The sequence below is a fragment of the Phoenix dactylifera genome, chromosome 11 (genome assembly GCF_051530095.1).
Source record: "Phoenix dactylifera cultivar Ajwa chromosome 11, Ajwa_hap1_PhDact_Kaust_v1.1, whole genome shotgun sequence".
Lineage (NCBI taxonomy): Eukaryota > Viridiplantae > Streptophyta > Magnoliopsida > Arecales > Arecaceae > Phoenix > Phoenix dactylifera.
In genome coordinates this window covers 29,751,110-29,766,370 of record NC_143200.1, presented here as the reverse complement: position 1 = coordinate 29,766,370, position 15,261 = coordinate 29,751,110, and the positions used below count along the sequence as shown (strand labels likewise).

General features: G+C 41.1%; 2 protein-coding genes across 5 annotated transcripts; both read left to right on the top strand.

Moving 5' to 3' along the window:
• The first annotated feature begins 3,870 nt into the window (after positions 1-3,870).
• Positions 3,871-7,493, top strand: PAP28 (purple acid phosphatase 28). 4 transcript variants are annotated; one of them, XM_088707820.2, is made up of 4 exons: positions 3,871-4,145; positions 4,250-4,397; positions 4,892-5,283; positions 6,843-7,071. In XM_088707820.2, the coding sequence occupies exons 1-4, from the start codon at positions 3,963-3,965 to the stop codon at positions 6,924-6,926; spliced, it is 807 nt and encodes a 268-aa protein (XP_088563946.2). In that variant the 5' UTR covers positions 3,871-3,962; the 3' UTR covers positions 6,927-7,071. The 4 variants fall into 4 exon arrangements, with proteins under 4 accessions (XP_088563946.2, XP_088563945.2, XP_008811435.3 ...); XM_088707819.2 differs by having other exon boundaries at positions 3,873-4,145; positions 4,757-5,283; positions 6,794-7,493; XM_008813213.6 differs by having other exon boundaries at positions 3,874-4,145; positions 6,791-7,493.
• A 1,147-nt stretch (positions 7,494-8,640) lies between these two features.
• On the top strand, positions 8,641-14,741 carry LOC103722605 (GATA transcription factor 20-like). Its single transcript, XM_008813212.5, has 7 exons — positions 8,641-9,302; positions 9,440-9,526; positions 9,618-9,730; positions 10,450-10,578; positions 11,503-11,608; positions 14,063-14,134; positions 14,534-14,741. The coding sequence occupies exons 1-7, from the start codon at positions 8,916-8,918 to the stop codon at positions 14,606-14,608; spliced, it is 969 nt and encodes a 322-aa protein (XP_008811434.1). The 5' UTR covers positions 8,641-8,915; the 3' UTR covers positions 14,609-14,741.
• The last annotated feature ends 520 nt before the right edge of the window (positions 14,742-15,261 follow it).

Below are 15,261 nucleotides of genomic sequence, written 5' to 3'. Positions count from 1 at the left end.
TTTAATAAACAGGTCGGGGTTCAGGTTTATGATTTTCTGACCCGACCTGCATGTGATCCGACCCGTTTATGACCCAACCCGATCCGATTGCCATCCCTAGGTGGAGGAGGATCATGATGGGGCTGCGGAATGGAAGGTGGCGTGCCTTCCTGCCACGCCAATCTTGGGGATCCTCATGGGGTGGGCGCGCCACAGGTTGGGGCTACTCAGCTAACCTCTCGTTTCAGGGGGAAGTCTCTTTGCGTTCGACTCTGTCTCCCCCGGATAGGTGACATTTTTTCCCCACTTGTTCCTACTTCCATCGTCTGCTTAGTGACAGAAATTTTATTAAACTCTTTCTCTCGCTCTCTCTCTTTTCTTTGGTTCTTGTAGAGCCAATGTATTGCACCGTGTAGGTTGGAGCTGCGGTTTTGGTACTCGGAGGGCGTGAGATAAACGCCGGCTTGGCTTCACTTCCATCTTCTTCAAATCCATGCGGGTTTGACGAGTTGTTTAAATTGGAAGGTTGCTTCTGTTTTGATATTTCACAGCTAGCGTTGAAATTCCCCCGAAGCGAGTTGCTCCATTGATGAGGTTCCTGGAGAAGAGAAAAGAACGGAATTTTGTTGAGGAGATATGTTACAATGTCCTCCGCAAAGAGGTAAGAGGTGAGTATTCTGAGATTGGTTCTTCTTTTGTGTCGCATAAATTTCTCGCTCTATGTAAGATATCAGCCTGGCATCTGAAGTGAACTTGAGATTTTGAATGAAGATATTCATAGTGAGAATTAAGGTATTAGAGTAAGATGAATATGAAGATATTCATATTGCCACCTCTTTTTTCTTATTTTGTTTTCTATGAAGACTCGTTTTGTAAGTATTGACTCGTCAGCTGAATAGCTGATTGGTCTCCCTGGCAAGCGTGAGTAACAAAGGACAGCAAGAAGTTTTTGGAGCAGTATGGAAGCATCATGTAGAAGAGGACTTTGGAAGGGCGTCAGTATCCTGACGCACCCAACATACATGATGACAGATATTGATGCAACCAGCCTATTCGAGTGTGACATCGAGAGCCCAAGGCGGAATTGATTGGACGCCGGGGGGGGGGGGGGGGGGGGGGGGGGGTGGGTTCAGTAGGTTGCTGGAGCCGTGACGATGGAGTTCGTGTTTTGCCAAGGTAAAATATTTCAAAAAAAGGAACGAACTCTCCCCATCCTCAGAAAGGTAAAATATTTCAAAAAAATACTAGACCATTTGTCATGCCCTCTTCTACTGCCCGCGGGCGGCCCAAATGTGATGGTGTATGGGGCTTGTTCTTGACATCGGGCAGAATAGGTCTCCATCGGAGGTTTTTCTCTTACGATTGATGGCATCTACAAGAAGGCCAGGCACGGTGGAGAAGAGTCTGGTGTGCCTATTTGGCCTATTATACTTGGCTAGATAGAAATGCCCAAGTCTTCGAGGACAAGTGGCTACATTCGAGAGTGGTGGCGGCCATAGCCTTGCTTCATGTATCGAAGGTCATCAATAGTGCACTATCTTCTTCTCTTGAAATGACTGGGGACATCTGGATCTCTCATCTAGTTGAGACAGCGACTAGATTTGTCTTCGTTTCCTGAGAGGCCCTTTCTCCTTATTTTCTTAAGGTAAATTTTGATGGCAGTACTGTTGAGCGTGATGAGAGAGGGTGTGGGCTTTCTTAAGATAAATTTTGATGGCAGCTTTTTTTCTCTGATCTGAATGGTTGTACTCATATACGTATCATGTGAGAAGCCGGTGTACCAAAAAAAAAAAATCTCCTTGTGATATACTTGCCTGCCTATCTAAAATTATGTTAGTGATATTTTGCTCTAAGGCATTGCATGATGGACAAATAATATTGTCAAGCGGCATTTTTTTTTTTTTGAGCACCATTGCTATTTTTTACTATTAATCTACATTGGTCGAATCAGAGCCATTATACTAATTACTTTTTTTTTTTTTGATGAAAAGGAAGGGAGGATTGACCCTATATTAGATAAAGAAAAATGCAAAAGAAAAAAGAGTGCCTAAAAAAAGAAGAAAAAAAAATTCCTATTTCCATCCAACATAAGAGTTGAAATTCAAAATTCAAAAATTAAAACCCCCTCCAAATAATTGTTAAACATCCTTCTAATTTTGAAAATCAAATTACAAAAATTAGGGAATAATCCTTTTTCAAATTGGTCCTTTCGCTTCACAGGGTTCCTAACTTCCTACCCCATTAAAGAAGATCAGGGGCAACATCTGTACCTTGCATGAATCAGTCATAATGTAGGCATTCGTCATCTGCCAACAATAATTGCACCGAACGGGGAGAAGGATTGGATTTGGCAGATTTCGGCCGGCGCCAGAGGGAATGCATATATTAGGGAGAGAAATGGAGTAGAGGAAGGGGCATCAATGGTGAGATATTGGGCTGCATCTATCAGAGAGAAAGAGAGAAGGGAGGGGCTGGATTTAGGGATTGCATCCATGTGTGTGTGTGTGTGTGTGTGAGAGAGAGAGAGAGAGAGAGAGGAGGGAGGTTAAAAGGGATTGAGAGACATAGATAAAAAAAGAAAAAGGGAGAAGAATGAGGGGATCAAGTTGGCAATCACAAGATCTGACCGATGATAACCAAGTCCAAGCCTCTAGATGTGCGAAGATTCAAAAAGAGGAGAGGAGGAAAGAGGGGGAGCACATCTAAGAAGAAGTGGAAAGGACAAAGCAAAAGAAAGAAAGAAGGAAAGGTACTCACCAACCGGCCGATTTGACCGTCATCCCCCTTTATCCGGCAGCTAGCCTGTACATCGGGGCATGGGGGAAAGAGACACACGAATGAATAAGAGAGAAAAACGAAAAAAGGGAAGAGAAAAGAGAAGATGCACAGAAGAGGAAAAAAAACAAAGCAGGAAAGGAGGGGTAGGGGGAAGGATGGCTGACGACCGGCCCAATCTGACTGGCCACCGGCGAGCAGATGACGAGAAAGAAACTAAGTTATGAAAAAAAGGAAAACGGGGAAGAAGAGAGAAAAAAAAGAAAGCCCAAGGGAGAAGCGGATGGCCAGAGAGAAACTAGGTTCTAAAGGGAAAAATACCGTGAGGGGGGGGGGGGGGGGGGGAAGGAATTACCAAGAGGTTGCTATTGTATTTTACTTTAAAATAATCCCAACCAACAATTCACCGTGGTGCGGTCCGTTATTGAGAGAGCCTCCCGCCATGCAGTAGAGACCAACAGGGCTACTGAAATAGTTCCATCTAGAATGATTAGGGATATCTGGGACTCCTCGTGTCCTAAGAGCCCCCACCTCCAGCTATCTTAAGGTGAACTTTGACAGTAGTGCATCCAGCGATGGAGACATAGCAGAAGTGGATTTCATGATCAGAGGCCATGATTCACAGATTATAATTGTGAGTGGGCGATGCATTTATGGTCCGACGGCCTTAGAGGCGGAGCTCCGAGCAGCACAAAAGGGCCTATCCTATGCTCGGAGGAGATTGGGGACGAAGCGTATCATCCTCGAAGGAGATTCGGCCATGGTGATCGGTTGGATACGAAAAAAGAGGAAGAGGACGGTCGGTCGCCTTCTCATTGATGATATTTGATGGTTGGTGCAAGAGTGCAGAAAATTTCAGACGGTGCATGTGTATAGAAAAGTGAATAGAGCTGTTGACTGGGTTGCCTCTTATGCAGTGCAGTACACCGAGAAGATTCTTTGAACGTATCAGGAGACTTCTCCTCCACAGTCATGCCATCTTGTAACTCTCGAAAAAATTCAGCCAGTGAGCAAATTACAATAGACCGTTCCCTCTTCCCGGTTCATGGTCCGGTCGGATTCAGGCGGAGAGGAGAAATAATAATAATAATAATAATGATGATAAAAGGAAGGCAGTTGCTTGCCATCAAATCACAAACCGCCACGGTTTCGGTTCCGCGATGGAATAAATCGCAGACCGCGCTCGGGGAAGAAGAGAGCGAAGGAGGATGAGCCGCCGGCCGTGGCGTCCCGCTCTCTCCGACCTCTTCCTCCTTATCCTCTTCTCTCTCCTCCTCTCCTTTTTATTCTGGAAGGCGATCGAGGTGGGCGCCGACTCCGCCGTGAGGGTCAAGAAGTCCGCCGAGTTCCCTCTCCGCTTCCGCTACGACGGCTCCTTCAAGATACTCCAGGTGAGAGATCTCAGCTCAGCTCGAGCTTCAGCTTCTTCTTCTCCTTTTCGGCTTCCTAGTGCGAGGGTTAGGGTTAAGGGGGTTGTTTCTTTTGATGCGATTAGGTCGCGGACATGCATTTCGGCAATGGAGCGGTGACCCGGTGCCGAGATGTGCTCCCGTTCGAGTCCGCCCGCTGCTCCGATCTCAATACTACCCAGTTCCTCCGGAGGATGATTGAGGCCGAGAAGCCCGATCTCATCGCCTTCACAGGTCCTAACTCCTTCTTCTTCTCCCTTTTCTTGAGCTGAAGTTTCAATCTTTTACTACAAGAATTCAGATCAAGAAATCAACTCCGAGGGAAATTTTGGTGTGCGTCTTCTTTTGATTCTTTTTTCCCCTTATTCTACTCCTCTCTTTGTAATAAAGATTCAATCTTTCTCTAGAGGAAAATGAACCTTTTTCTTATGACCATTCTCTGTGAGAAATTTTCGTCTACGTATATGCTAAGAACGGAGTTTTCTTCTTGATGCCATTTCGGGCGCCCTTATGCTTTGCTTTGCTTCTTTGTACTAAAGATTCGATCTTTTTTCGCTAAAGATTTGATCTTTGACCAAAGACATTCAATTCAGGTGGCATTTCTGAGAGAGATTTATCTGTCCCTGATTCCTCCCCCTTTATAAAGAAATTCAGCCTTTATTTAAACGAAAACACCCGGGAGACATTTCTTGAAATTTTTGGCTACGTGTTCTTTTGGTCTGAACCAGGGGATAACATATTTGGGACAAGTGCAACAGATGCAGCGGAATCACTGTTTCAAGTGTTTCGGCCTGCCATGGAGTCCAGGATTCCCTGGGCGGCAATCTTGGGTAATCATGACCAGGAGTCCACCATGACCCGGGGAGAGCTGATGTCGTTCATCTCCCTCATGGATTATTCTGTTTCCCAGCTCAACCCGCCTGGTTTCAAGATAGATGGATTTGGGAATTATGACATCAGGGTGCATGGAGCGTTCAGTTCGGGAATGGCTAATACCAGCGTGCTAAATCTCTACTTCCTTGATAGTGGAGATCGTGCAATGGTCGGTGGAGTTAGAACTTATGGATGGATTAGGGAATCTCAACTCACCTGGCTTCGCACCGCTTCACAAAACCTTCAGGTATTCAAAAATTCATAACAAACTTTTGCTTCTCTTCATTTTCTTATATGATAATTCTTTGCTTGTCTTACATAGTAGCTGAAAATGATTGTATCTTTAATGACTTCTATAGTAGCTAGGAATCTCATGGTACAATACTGCAATCTCTGCTGTTTTCTTTGAGGACTTAGCAAGAATTAGTCATGTTACAGTCCTCTTAACCATTGCTGTATTCTTTGTTTCACTGGCTCAAAGCAATGAGGCATCACCAATTAGTAGGGGAGGTATTAGAGACCAATCAAATTTGCTGTTGCATTATGCTCCTAGTTGAAAAATTCATCCATACATGGCTGCTAACTTTTAATATGGGTACCAACCTTTGAGTTTGAATATTTAATGATCCGGTGTTATTCTTTAGAGGCTAAAGATTTTGTCTGGTCTCATATCTCATTCATGACATATAGCTCGCAGGTTTTAAGATTGAGCAAGTGTCATTGAAAGACATGATCCGCTAAAATCATTAGTTCAGTGGTCAGTGCTCTGCATCTTTATATCATATTCTGGGTTTGTGCTTTTATGTTGATTTGCCTTCTTTAATTAATTGCTTAAAAAATTAAAAGGAGGACCAAGTTACAGTGTTTTATGCCAAGTGATTACTGGTAGATGTTTTTTATTGCATTTTATGGTGAATTGAATCGGTCAGAGAGTGGGAATTTGCAAGAGCAGAAAATTGATTCAGTGGCCTATATCTATTAGAAAATTAAATAAAGAAGTCAAAATTTCAATAATGCAATTTGCAATGTTTACTCTTAATAATTGGGTTGATAACTAATACTTGTGTTTTTTGAATCTTACTATATGGGCTCATTGTCTTCATATCTTCATGGAGAAGCGCCAATATGAGATCATCAATAATAGCATCAGGTTCAATGAAATGGCTACAAATTTAAGTTTTATATAGGTTAGGCTATTTTCATATCTTTATTCTAGAGCTTCTGGGAGTTCCTTGAATGTTTTACTGCCAACTAGTCTAATAAACTCTATGATATAGATGCAGTGTGATAAGAGAATAATAGGGCAGAGTTTCTTTCTGATTTAATGGGAAAAATAGATTAATCTCTTAGTGCACATGGGAAGCAGCAGGTTTTGGGTATCACATGCGCATGAATTTGCCCTTAGGGTCTGAGTTGAGGTTGGATGGTGAAATGCTTAGCAATATGAGGAGTTTCATACTAAATTGGTGATTGCATTAAAAATTGTAAATTTAGATGTGCGGGTTGCATCTGATAAAAAAAATTCTTAATGTTATCTATCTGATCACTGCTCATGATGGAGCGGAACATGCGGTTCTATCCTGATCGCAGCAGTCTTTGTGGAGTAGAAGAGGTTGATGATTAGATGAAAGCTTTTACTTGCTTTGATGATAAGATGAAAGCTTTTACTTGCTTTGATGATAAGATGTAAGCTTTTACTTGCTATAATGGTTGCTTTACAAACTTAAATAAGAATTGTTTCTGTCTTTGACTAGCAGGGCATCTTTCCAGCTCCAGCACTAACTTTTTTCCATATCCCCATTCCAGAGGTTCGAGATCTCTGGTATGGAGGGTTTGTGGGCAAATATCAGGAGGCAGTTGCTTGTTCTATGTTCAACTCTGGGGTCCTAAAATCCCTCACCTCGATGGGAGATGTGAAGGCAGTATTCCTTGGTCACGATCATCTTAATGACTTTTGCGGCAACATTGATGGTATATGGTTTTGTTATGGTGGAGGTTTTGGCTACCATGGCTATGGAAGGGCTGGCTGGCCTAGGAGAGGGAGGGTAATTTTATCCCAGCTGAGAAAAGGCAAGAAGGCATGGATGGGGGTTGAGTCAATCCGGACTTGGAAGCGGCTGGATGATGAGACTCTGACTAAGATTGATGAGCAAGTGCTCTGGAGTGATGGTGGTATGGAAGATTTGGATCGCTAGATGCACATTTTTTGCCTGATTTTTTTGTGTTCTTGAAGTTTGTCTTCCATCTGTGATAATTTCTTTGATTACAAATTTGTATAGTTACTGGTGAAGCAGGAGAGAGCGCCGACCGGTCCAGTTTGTATAGTCTTTTGTTTCCATTCAAGGGGCATGGGTTTGATCCTGCCTTAACTCTTGATATATCAGCAGGTTTCTACGTGCCCTAGTCCTTTGAAAAAAAGAAATGGTGAGGAAGTTGGAGAGAAATTTCTTTTGGCTAGTCTTGATTGTTGCATCCTTGTATGTGGGTGATGATTGGTTTCCTAGGAGTTACCATCTGCTTTGATGTCAAAAAGGTAATAATCTCGGGGTCTGAATCGACTTTCACTTACGCAGTAACGTGTGCCTGGTCGAGATTGAAAATAATTTTAAATATTATATGGAATTGAATAGTCTGTTAACGAATACTGTTGTTTAAAGCTGAAATATAAAGAAATGATTTATCGATTATTGCCTCTATGATTGAGATATACTTGGTACTATAGTCTTGGATGAATACATATAGTCGTCACATGAAACAGGTTTTATAACATTTTTGGATAACTTTTATGAGTTACAAACATAAAATAACAACGGTTAACAACAATTGTCATATTACCATTCTCGACTATCATAATGGCAATATATATGTGCCATAATGGGTTTTAATATCCCTATGCGTGCCTCCATTTGATCATTGCTGTCATTCTTGTTACGCGCACATAAAAACAAAACGCTTTGGGGATCCAAACCTAGCGCAAAGAAAAAGCTTCAAGGTCACGTGTCGGAGTATAATTAGTTCCTTGCATCTGTGCATGGCATTGACATCTTGAATCGTGCCAAGCTCCTCTTTTTGTCACGTCACACTTGGAACTAATGAAGCATATTTATTGGTAACATGCTTGGCATTACTTGCGCACAAAAAAAAGTTAATGAGATTCATAACAATCGTTTTTGGCAATTTCATAATTAACTTATTCTTATGTTTGGTTGCACTAATCCTTTCTTATTATGTGTCAAGAGAGTTGTTTACGTGCTCATGCGCATCTAATAGGTGCCCATAGAATCACACAAAACCAATCAAGAGCAAGATGAACATTATGTTATAGTTCCATTTTAGTTCAAACTTCCCAGTATCAAGTACAGTGAAAATTGCACCCTTTAGCTGGAAGCAACCCAAACATGGAGCGAGCCGGACCTAATCGCAACCACGCAGGAATGGTAAAAAACCTGGAGGCCCATCAAGGGCACGGGAGACGAACGGGTACAGTACGGCATCTGCCGTGATGAGCGCGCACGCTCATCGTTATCGTTAAGGTAGCACCAGCGATTCGCTCGCGATCTGCATCCTACGGCCCTGATCAATCCTCCACACCGGGCAAGGCCCTGTGGGAAGACCCGATGACGTCACCGCTTCTGTCATGTCTTAGTCCCTCCCCCTTCCTCTCGGCCTCTTCCTTTCTCTCTCTCGCGTCTTCTACTGGCTCTCCCATGGTGCCCTAAAATTTTAGGGTTTCTCGATCCGAGCTCCCGAAAGATTCCTAAGATTTGAAGTTTCTGGTGTTTCTGGCCCAATTTTATTGATATTTGTTTGTCAAAGTAGTTGTTTTTTTTTTCTTTTCAAAAAAATCCTTTTCTTTGATCTCGAGAGAGGGTGAGGGGAATGAGCGAAAGCTCTGGCCAGCCGGCCGACGTGAAGCCGTTGGCCGGAGGACTTTACACGGCCCGCCATCCGGCTCCTGCGCACCCCGCCATGCCCCTCCCGGGGCGGATCGACGATGCACCCGGCGGCGGTGGTGAGGGTCACTTGATTGTGGCCGCCGACGCCCAGGCCATCCAGCAGTACGCGGAGGATGGCGGCGGAGGAGACGCGATGGAGGATGATCACGATGGGGCCGCGGAGGGGGAGGGGATGGAAGGTGACGTGCCTTCCGACCACGCCAATCTGAGGGATCCTCTTGGGATGGTCGCGCCACAGGTTGGGGCTAATCAGCTAACCCTCTCGTTTCAGGGGGAGGTCTATGTGTTCGACTCTGTCTCCCCCGAAAAGGTGACATTTTTTCCCTTTTTGTTCGCACTTCCTCTGTCTGGTTAGTGGCAGGATTTTTGTTAAACTCCTTTTTTTTTTTCTTTTAGAGCAATGCTGTTTTAGAATTGTGATAGACGTGCCTGTGTTGCACTGCGTAGGTTCAAGCTGTGCTTTTGTTACTTGGAGGGCGTGAGATAAACACCGGCTTGGCTTCAGGGCCATCTTCTTCAAATCCATACAACAAGGTAATTCTCATCCCAACCGACTTTCGTAAAGTACTAAAGATTGGTTTGACGAGTTGTTTAAATTGGAAGCTTCTTTTTTGATATTGCACAGCGTTCAAATTTCCCCCAGCGTGTTGCTTCATTGATGAGGTTCCGGGAGAAGAGGAAAGAACGGAATTTTGACAAGAAGATACGTTACAATGTCCGCAAAGAAGTTGCTCTCAGGTAAGAGGTGAATATTCTGAGATCGTTTCTTCTTTTGTGTTGCATAAATTTCTCACTCTATATAAGGTATCAGCCTGGCATCTGAAGTGAACTTAAGATTTTGAATGAAGATATTCATAGCTATGAAAAATTCTTTGTGGAATTTATCGATATTGAATCGGCTCTTGTCTGTTTTTTTATTATCTTAAAATGTGCATGTTTTTTGAACATGCCCCCTTTCTTTCACTAGTGACTTATAATGTAGTATCCAAGAGTGTAGGATTTCTAAGTGAGAATTAAGGTAGTAACATGTGCACATGCAACTAGCTCCAAGCCTGTTGGAGAAAAAGATGGATGGTTGATCCCTGGTTGACAAGTGCTTATTAGGAAAAAAGGCCAAAGCACAGATTAAATCCTGAGTTTATTTTTATCTAATATTTGGGCTCTTCATGCTTTTAGGCGTAGCCCCTGGCAAAGAGACATTCACGATGCCAATTTTAGATGTATGGCGCACAATCTGTCCTTTCATGCAATCTTTTGATAATTTTATATTTGATGCTTCTCCTTGATCTTTGTTTGTAAATCTTTTTTTAGCTGTCGATAACTGATGAAACTCCAATACATCTGTCTCATTTAGGCCTTATTAGTTGCTCAATGTGGTACACAATCTCCAAGCTTTTGGCTGGACATATATTGCCACCTCTTTTTTCCTATTTTGTTTCTAACTTCTTTGTCGACAGGATGCAGCGGAACAGAGGTCAGTTCACATCATCAAAATCAAAGCCTGAAGATGCAACTGCAGGTATTGCAAGTTTGGATGCTTCCCAACGGTGGGGTTCTGTGGAAGGTCGACCAGAATCAGCTGCCACGTAAGTTGTGTATCTAATTTTTGCCTATTTAAGATTTCATAAATGATAATCTAAATAAAACTGTTCTTTGCTGTGGTTATGGTGCAACTTGGCATTTTTTAAATTTACTATTATGATACCAGAGCAATTATTATGTTCCATATATGGTATCTCACTGTGAAGAAAACCAAGTTAGGTTGTGCTTGGTCAAGGGCCTGTGGCATTGCCAGCACATTATTCTTATTGTTTTATGTGTCATCTCCTATTCATAAGATTTCTCCAAGATATTTGTTAGGGATTTTGACTTAGACATCCTGCCCTTGATTATTTTGTAGGCAGGAGGAAACATCCCCTCCAGTCTGACTACAACTTAACACCTTTAAACTTTTCTTTTAAATGAATATTGTTGCTGTAATTAATTCTAACCAAACAAACCAAAAAGTGTCAACTGCAAAACAGGTGTCCAATTGCACGGTGGATGAGATCGAACAACCACCATGGTATGCATGTGCAATTGCTGGTTTGCAGGAACTGACAAACTAAATCAGTAAATTTTATATGATGGTAAGGCAATGGTTTAAGTGAGGAGCAAAAGAACCGCAGTAGAATGTTGGAAGAAGAATCTGTTTAGGTTTAAGTTGATCAAGTTAGCGATGCCGTTTGAAAGAAAGAACCTAAGAAAGTTAATCTTTAGTGAGATGGCAGGGAGTATTGGTCCTGTTCACCGAAAACCAGTAGCTGGATGTATTTTCAGAAGAAAAAGGGACTTTTCTGTGACTGGATTTGGAAACAAGGACCAATTCTTCTAAAGCTTCTTATCACTTTTCCCCTTGGGCTATATTTTTTTTTGCCTACTTTCAGTATCTGTGAGCATGTCTTTAATTAGAATGTAGGTTCTAATGATATTTGATATTTGGGGTTTAATGTTGTTTTGAATATGTTCAGATGCCATCACTGTGGCATCAGCTCAAAGGCTACTCCAATGATGCGTCGTGGACCTGATGGACCCAGGACCTTATGCAACGCCTGTGGACTTATGTGGGCAAATAAGGTGATTATGTTGTATAAATGATTTTACTACATAATTGTGCTTGATTTGATTATCATCTATATTTTTGTTGGATCTCATGTTTCCTACTTTGACCTCCCTCCCCTCTCCCCCCCTCTCTCTATATATGTATATGTATATATATGTATATATGTGTATATATATGTATATGTATATATGTGTATATATATATGTGCATGTATGTATGTGTGTATATGTATGTATGTGTATATATGTGTATATGTATCTGTATGTATATGTATATATGTGTGTATATATGTATATGTATATGTATGTATGTGTATATATGTGTATATATATGTATATGTATATATATGTATATATGTGTATATATATGTATATGTATATATTGCGAACACGTGCATGCAAGTTCGGTGTACTTGGAGTATCCAGAAGATTTTTTAGGGACATGAATGTGGCATTCCGTGCTCCTGCCTGACGGTACTAAACCTTCTGCTGCCATATCCAACTTATACCCTTCGCCACTTTGCTGAGTCATCCCTAGCTGTTTGTGTACTCGAATTGACACTACAGAGCTGATGTTACGAAGCATCTGTTCAAAGTTTTCATTTTTCACAAACAGCATAAAGAAAGTCTACTAATTACCTAGAGTTGTCCTAATATTTCATATAATCTGTGGATATGTAGGAATTTTATGCAAACTATCATATGGTTTAATTTTTCGGTGGCTTTATTGAAGATAACATTTTATCTGCATAATGATGAAGTTATGGGCTAATTATTCTGTGGCAGCACTAGATTTGCTGAAAACTTAATGGAGTTGGTTTTGGATAATTAAGAGTTTTGGAGTAGGATGATATAATATGTAGATAGGTTTCATGGAGTCGATAAGAGGGATTTATAGGTATCCTAGACGATTCCATATCTGATTAAGGCGGGATGCAATGATAAATGCATTTTGCAGGATGGGCATAGGGGATGTTTAAAACAAGAGAACCTTAATTTGTTGGAAGAATCTCTTGGTTTAATTAGATCATTTGAGATAGGGATGTGGCTGCTGCTGTATTTAGAAGGTGTCCACCAACCCCTGCCAAAGATAAACGTTTTTGATTAAACTCAAGGTGATCTTTTACCAATAAAGGCAAAGGAATTGATGTTAGAACTTCTAATGGTATGTTGCTGCATCAACAGTGCTCTTTGAGAAAGTAACTTGTCCTTGGTTTTAAATGCAATTTAATCTCTGTCAAAAAATATACATCCTTCCTCCAATGGGCAGTTGGTGATAATCCAGGACATAATGCTTTGTGATGATACATGTATCTTGGCTTGTTAACCTGATTTTGGTGGGTCAAATCTCAGCCATTTGCTTGTTCAATTTTCTGAATCCGCCTTTAGATGACTAGCGCTCCCCATCAAAATTTTGACTGTCATATGATATATAGGATCTTACTTAGTATCTTAGACAATTATTTACATTGTTGAAGGTAATGAAAAGCCAGCTTTGGCGCTCACCAGAAAAATAATAAAGAGAACCAGATATGGCGGTATACTCATTTTCAATAATTTACTAGTGCTGCTTCTGAATTTATAGTTTTAACATTTCCGTCTCTTTCTTGGTCCAAAATTGGGAGTCTATGTACTACAAACAGGTAATATTCGTACTGTCTGAGCTTAACATTATTTTTGTTAATATCAAATGGAAAATAAATGGATTCTTAAAGATACAAACATTTTCAGAAAGTATTATCATGTTTTGAAATTACCGAATTACAGTTGTTGGGTCATAACTGTTTTCATTATTCGTCATTGGAAAACAACTACTAGGCCTCAGCTTAGATCTTGAGCCTGAAGAATGATCCAGGCTTGGCCCTGAAGGCATTGAAGTGCGGTGTTGTGCCTACAAGTTGACTTTGATCTGTTGACAGCATATATGTTGGCTTTGTAGCATGTCTGAGTATGGAAGATGCCAATTGTATATCATTATTGGTTTACCTTTTCCATTATTAGTGTTAGTGTATAGTATGCACTTCGTCAATACCGTTTGAGCTCTTACTTTTTGTGGCTTACAAAGGCACCCCTAGTTATGCTGAGTTGACATCATATTGAGGACATTGTAAAATGTTCTCATTCTCAAATTTTGATGGATACGTTGATTCATAAGATTGATATAAAAACCCTGAATTCCTTAGGCGTTTATGCTTTTTGGACATGATCCTTGTTGAAGAATTTTCTTTCCCTTGCCTTTTTTTGTCCCCCTTTCCCTCGGCCTTAAATTAGATATCCTTCTAAACTGATAGCTGAATGAGAATTTCCTGTTGACTTGTTATATCGGTGGCGTGTGTTCTCAAACTAGATTGAGTTGCAGTATACTCATATACCAGAGCTTCTCTAGTACACTTGCATGGGTTGATGTTTGGTATGTCAATAAACTTCTTATGCGGATGGTTCATGTTCTGCTTTCGGTGCATCTTGCAGGGTACAATGAGGGACCTTTCAAAAAATCCTCCTGCAGGCACTCAGAATGCCTCATCAGAGACAAAGGAAGGGGTGAGTTCTTTAGTCGTCATTTGGCTTAGAGATGTAAAATCAGCCAGTTCTGGGCTGAGCATATGCAAAATTTTCATTTGGCTTGGAGGGCAAAGCACGGCTTTGTGTGCAACATTTACGACATAAGATTGATAACATGCTTGTATTTTTCTATTGCTTGTTGAACTGAGACCATACACGTTTGTTTGATGCATGCGCATGAGGAGTGACATAAGTTTAGTGATAGCGATAACTTGAGTGGATTGAGTGATGTTCATGGGCGAGATTTCTGAGTTATTTAATAATTTCTTCCCAAGGAAGCAGGAAGAGCTTATCAAGATGTCTACTGTTGATGTGCTCTTTGTGTTCCTTTTCCATTCCGTTTATCTTTATCCTAAACTGTCATTTATTTTTCCCCAGGATGGAAACAGTGCAGCAGTAGGCGAGCAGCAGCCTCTCGCAGTTACTGCTAATGGTCATGGCTCATCATCATGAGACGGGTCCTGTTTTAAGAGATGCCTATTGATGACGGGACATACCCTTTGCTAGGGTTTCCGAGATTGTCCAACATTTTACGTACATGCCTGTGCTATATGTCATTAATGAATTAGATACTAACTTTTCTTGATTTTTCTAGCTCTTGCTGATGCTTGCAATTGATGTTCCAATGTTCATGATGCCTCGGAGTCTTGCACATGTTGCTTGGCAGAGGGATACCATGTTTGCGTTTGTAATTAGATTTTAGACAAGCTTGTGCAGATGCCGTCTTAGAATGAATGCTAGCCACCTGTCTCTACCCTGCAAGGTTTTAAATCATGCAGTTATATGCAAGATTTCGAAGTTTTATAATTAAAATAATCACTAGAATAATGGCCATTATAATGACATTATAATGGAAAATAACAGGCAGGAACGAAGAAATGGTGGTGTTATTATTTTCCTTCGTTTTTATTAAATAAAATAATATATTTTTTGGATCGTGGAAGCCCTTCTGGATGGAATTTTGAGGGAAAAATTGAAATGTGGAAAAATATATTTTATTTGAAAGAAAGTACAAGTGAAAACAATGGCTGTTATGGCCATTATTTGAAGTCAGGCTACTAGGTCACGAGACTGGGAGGGTTTTTTGTTTCATCTAATTATCAGGA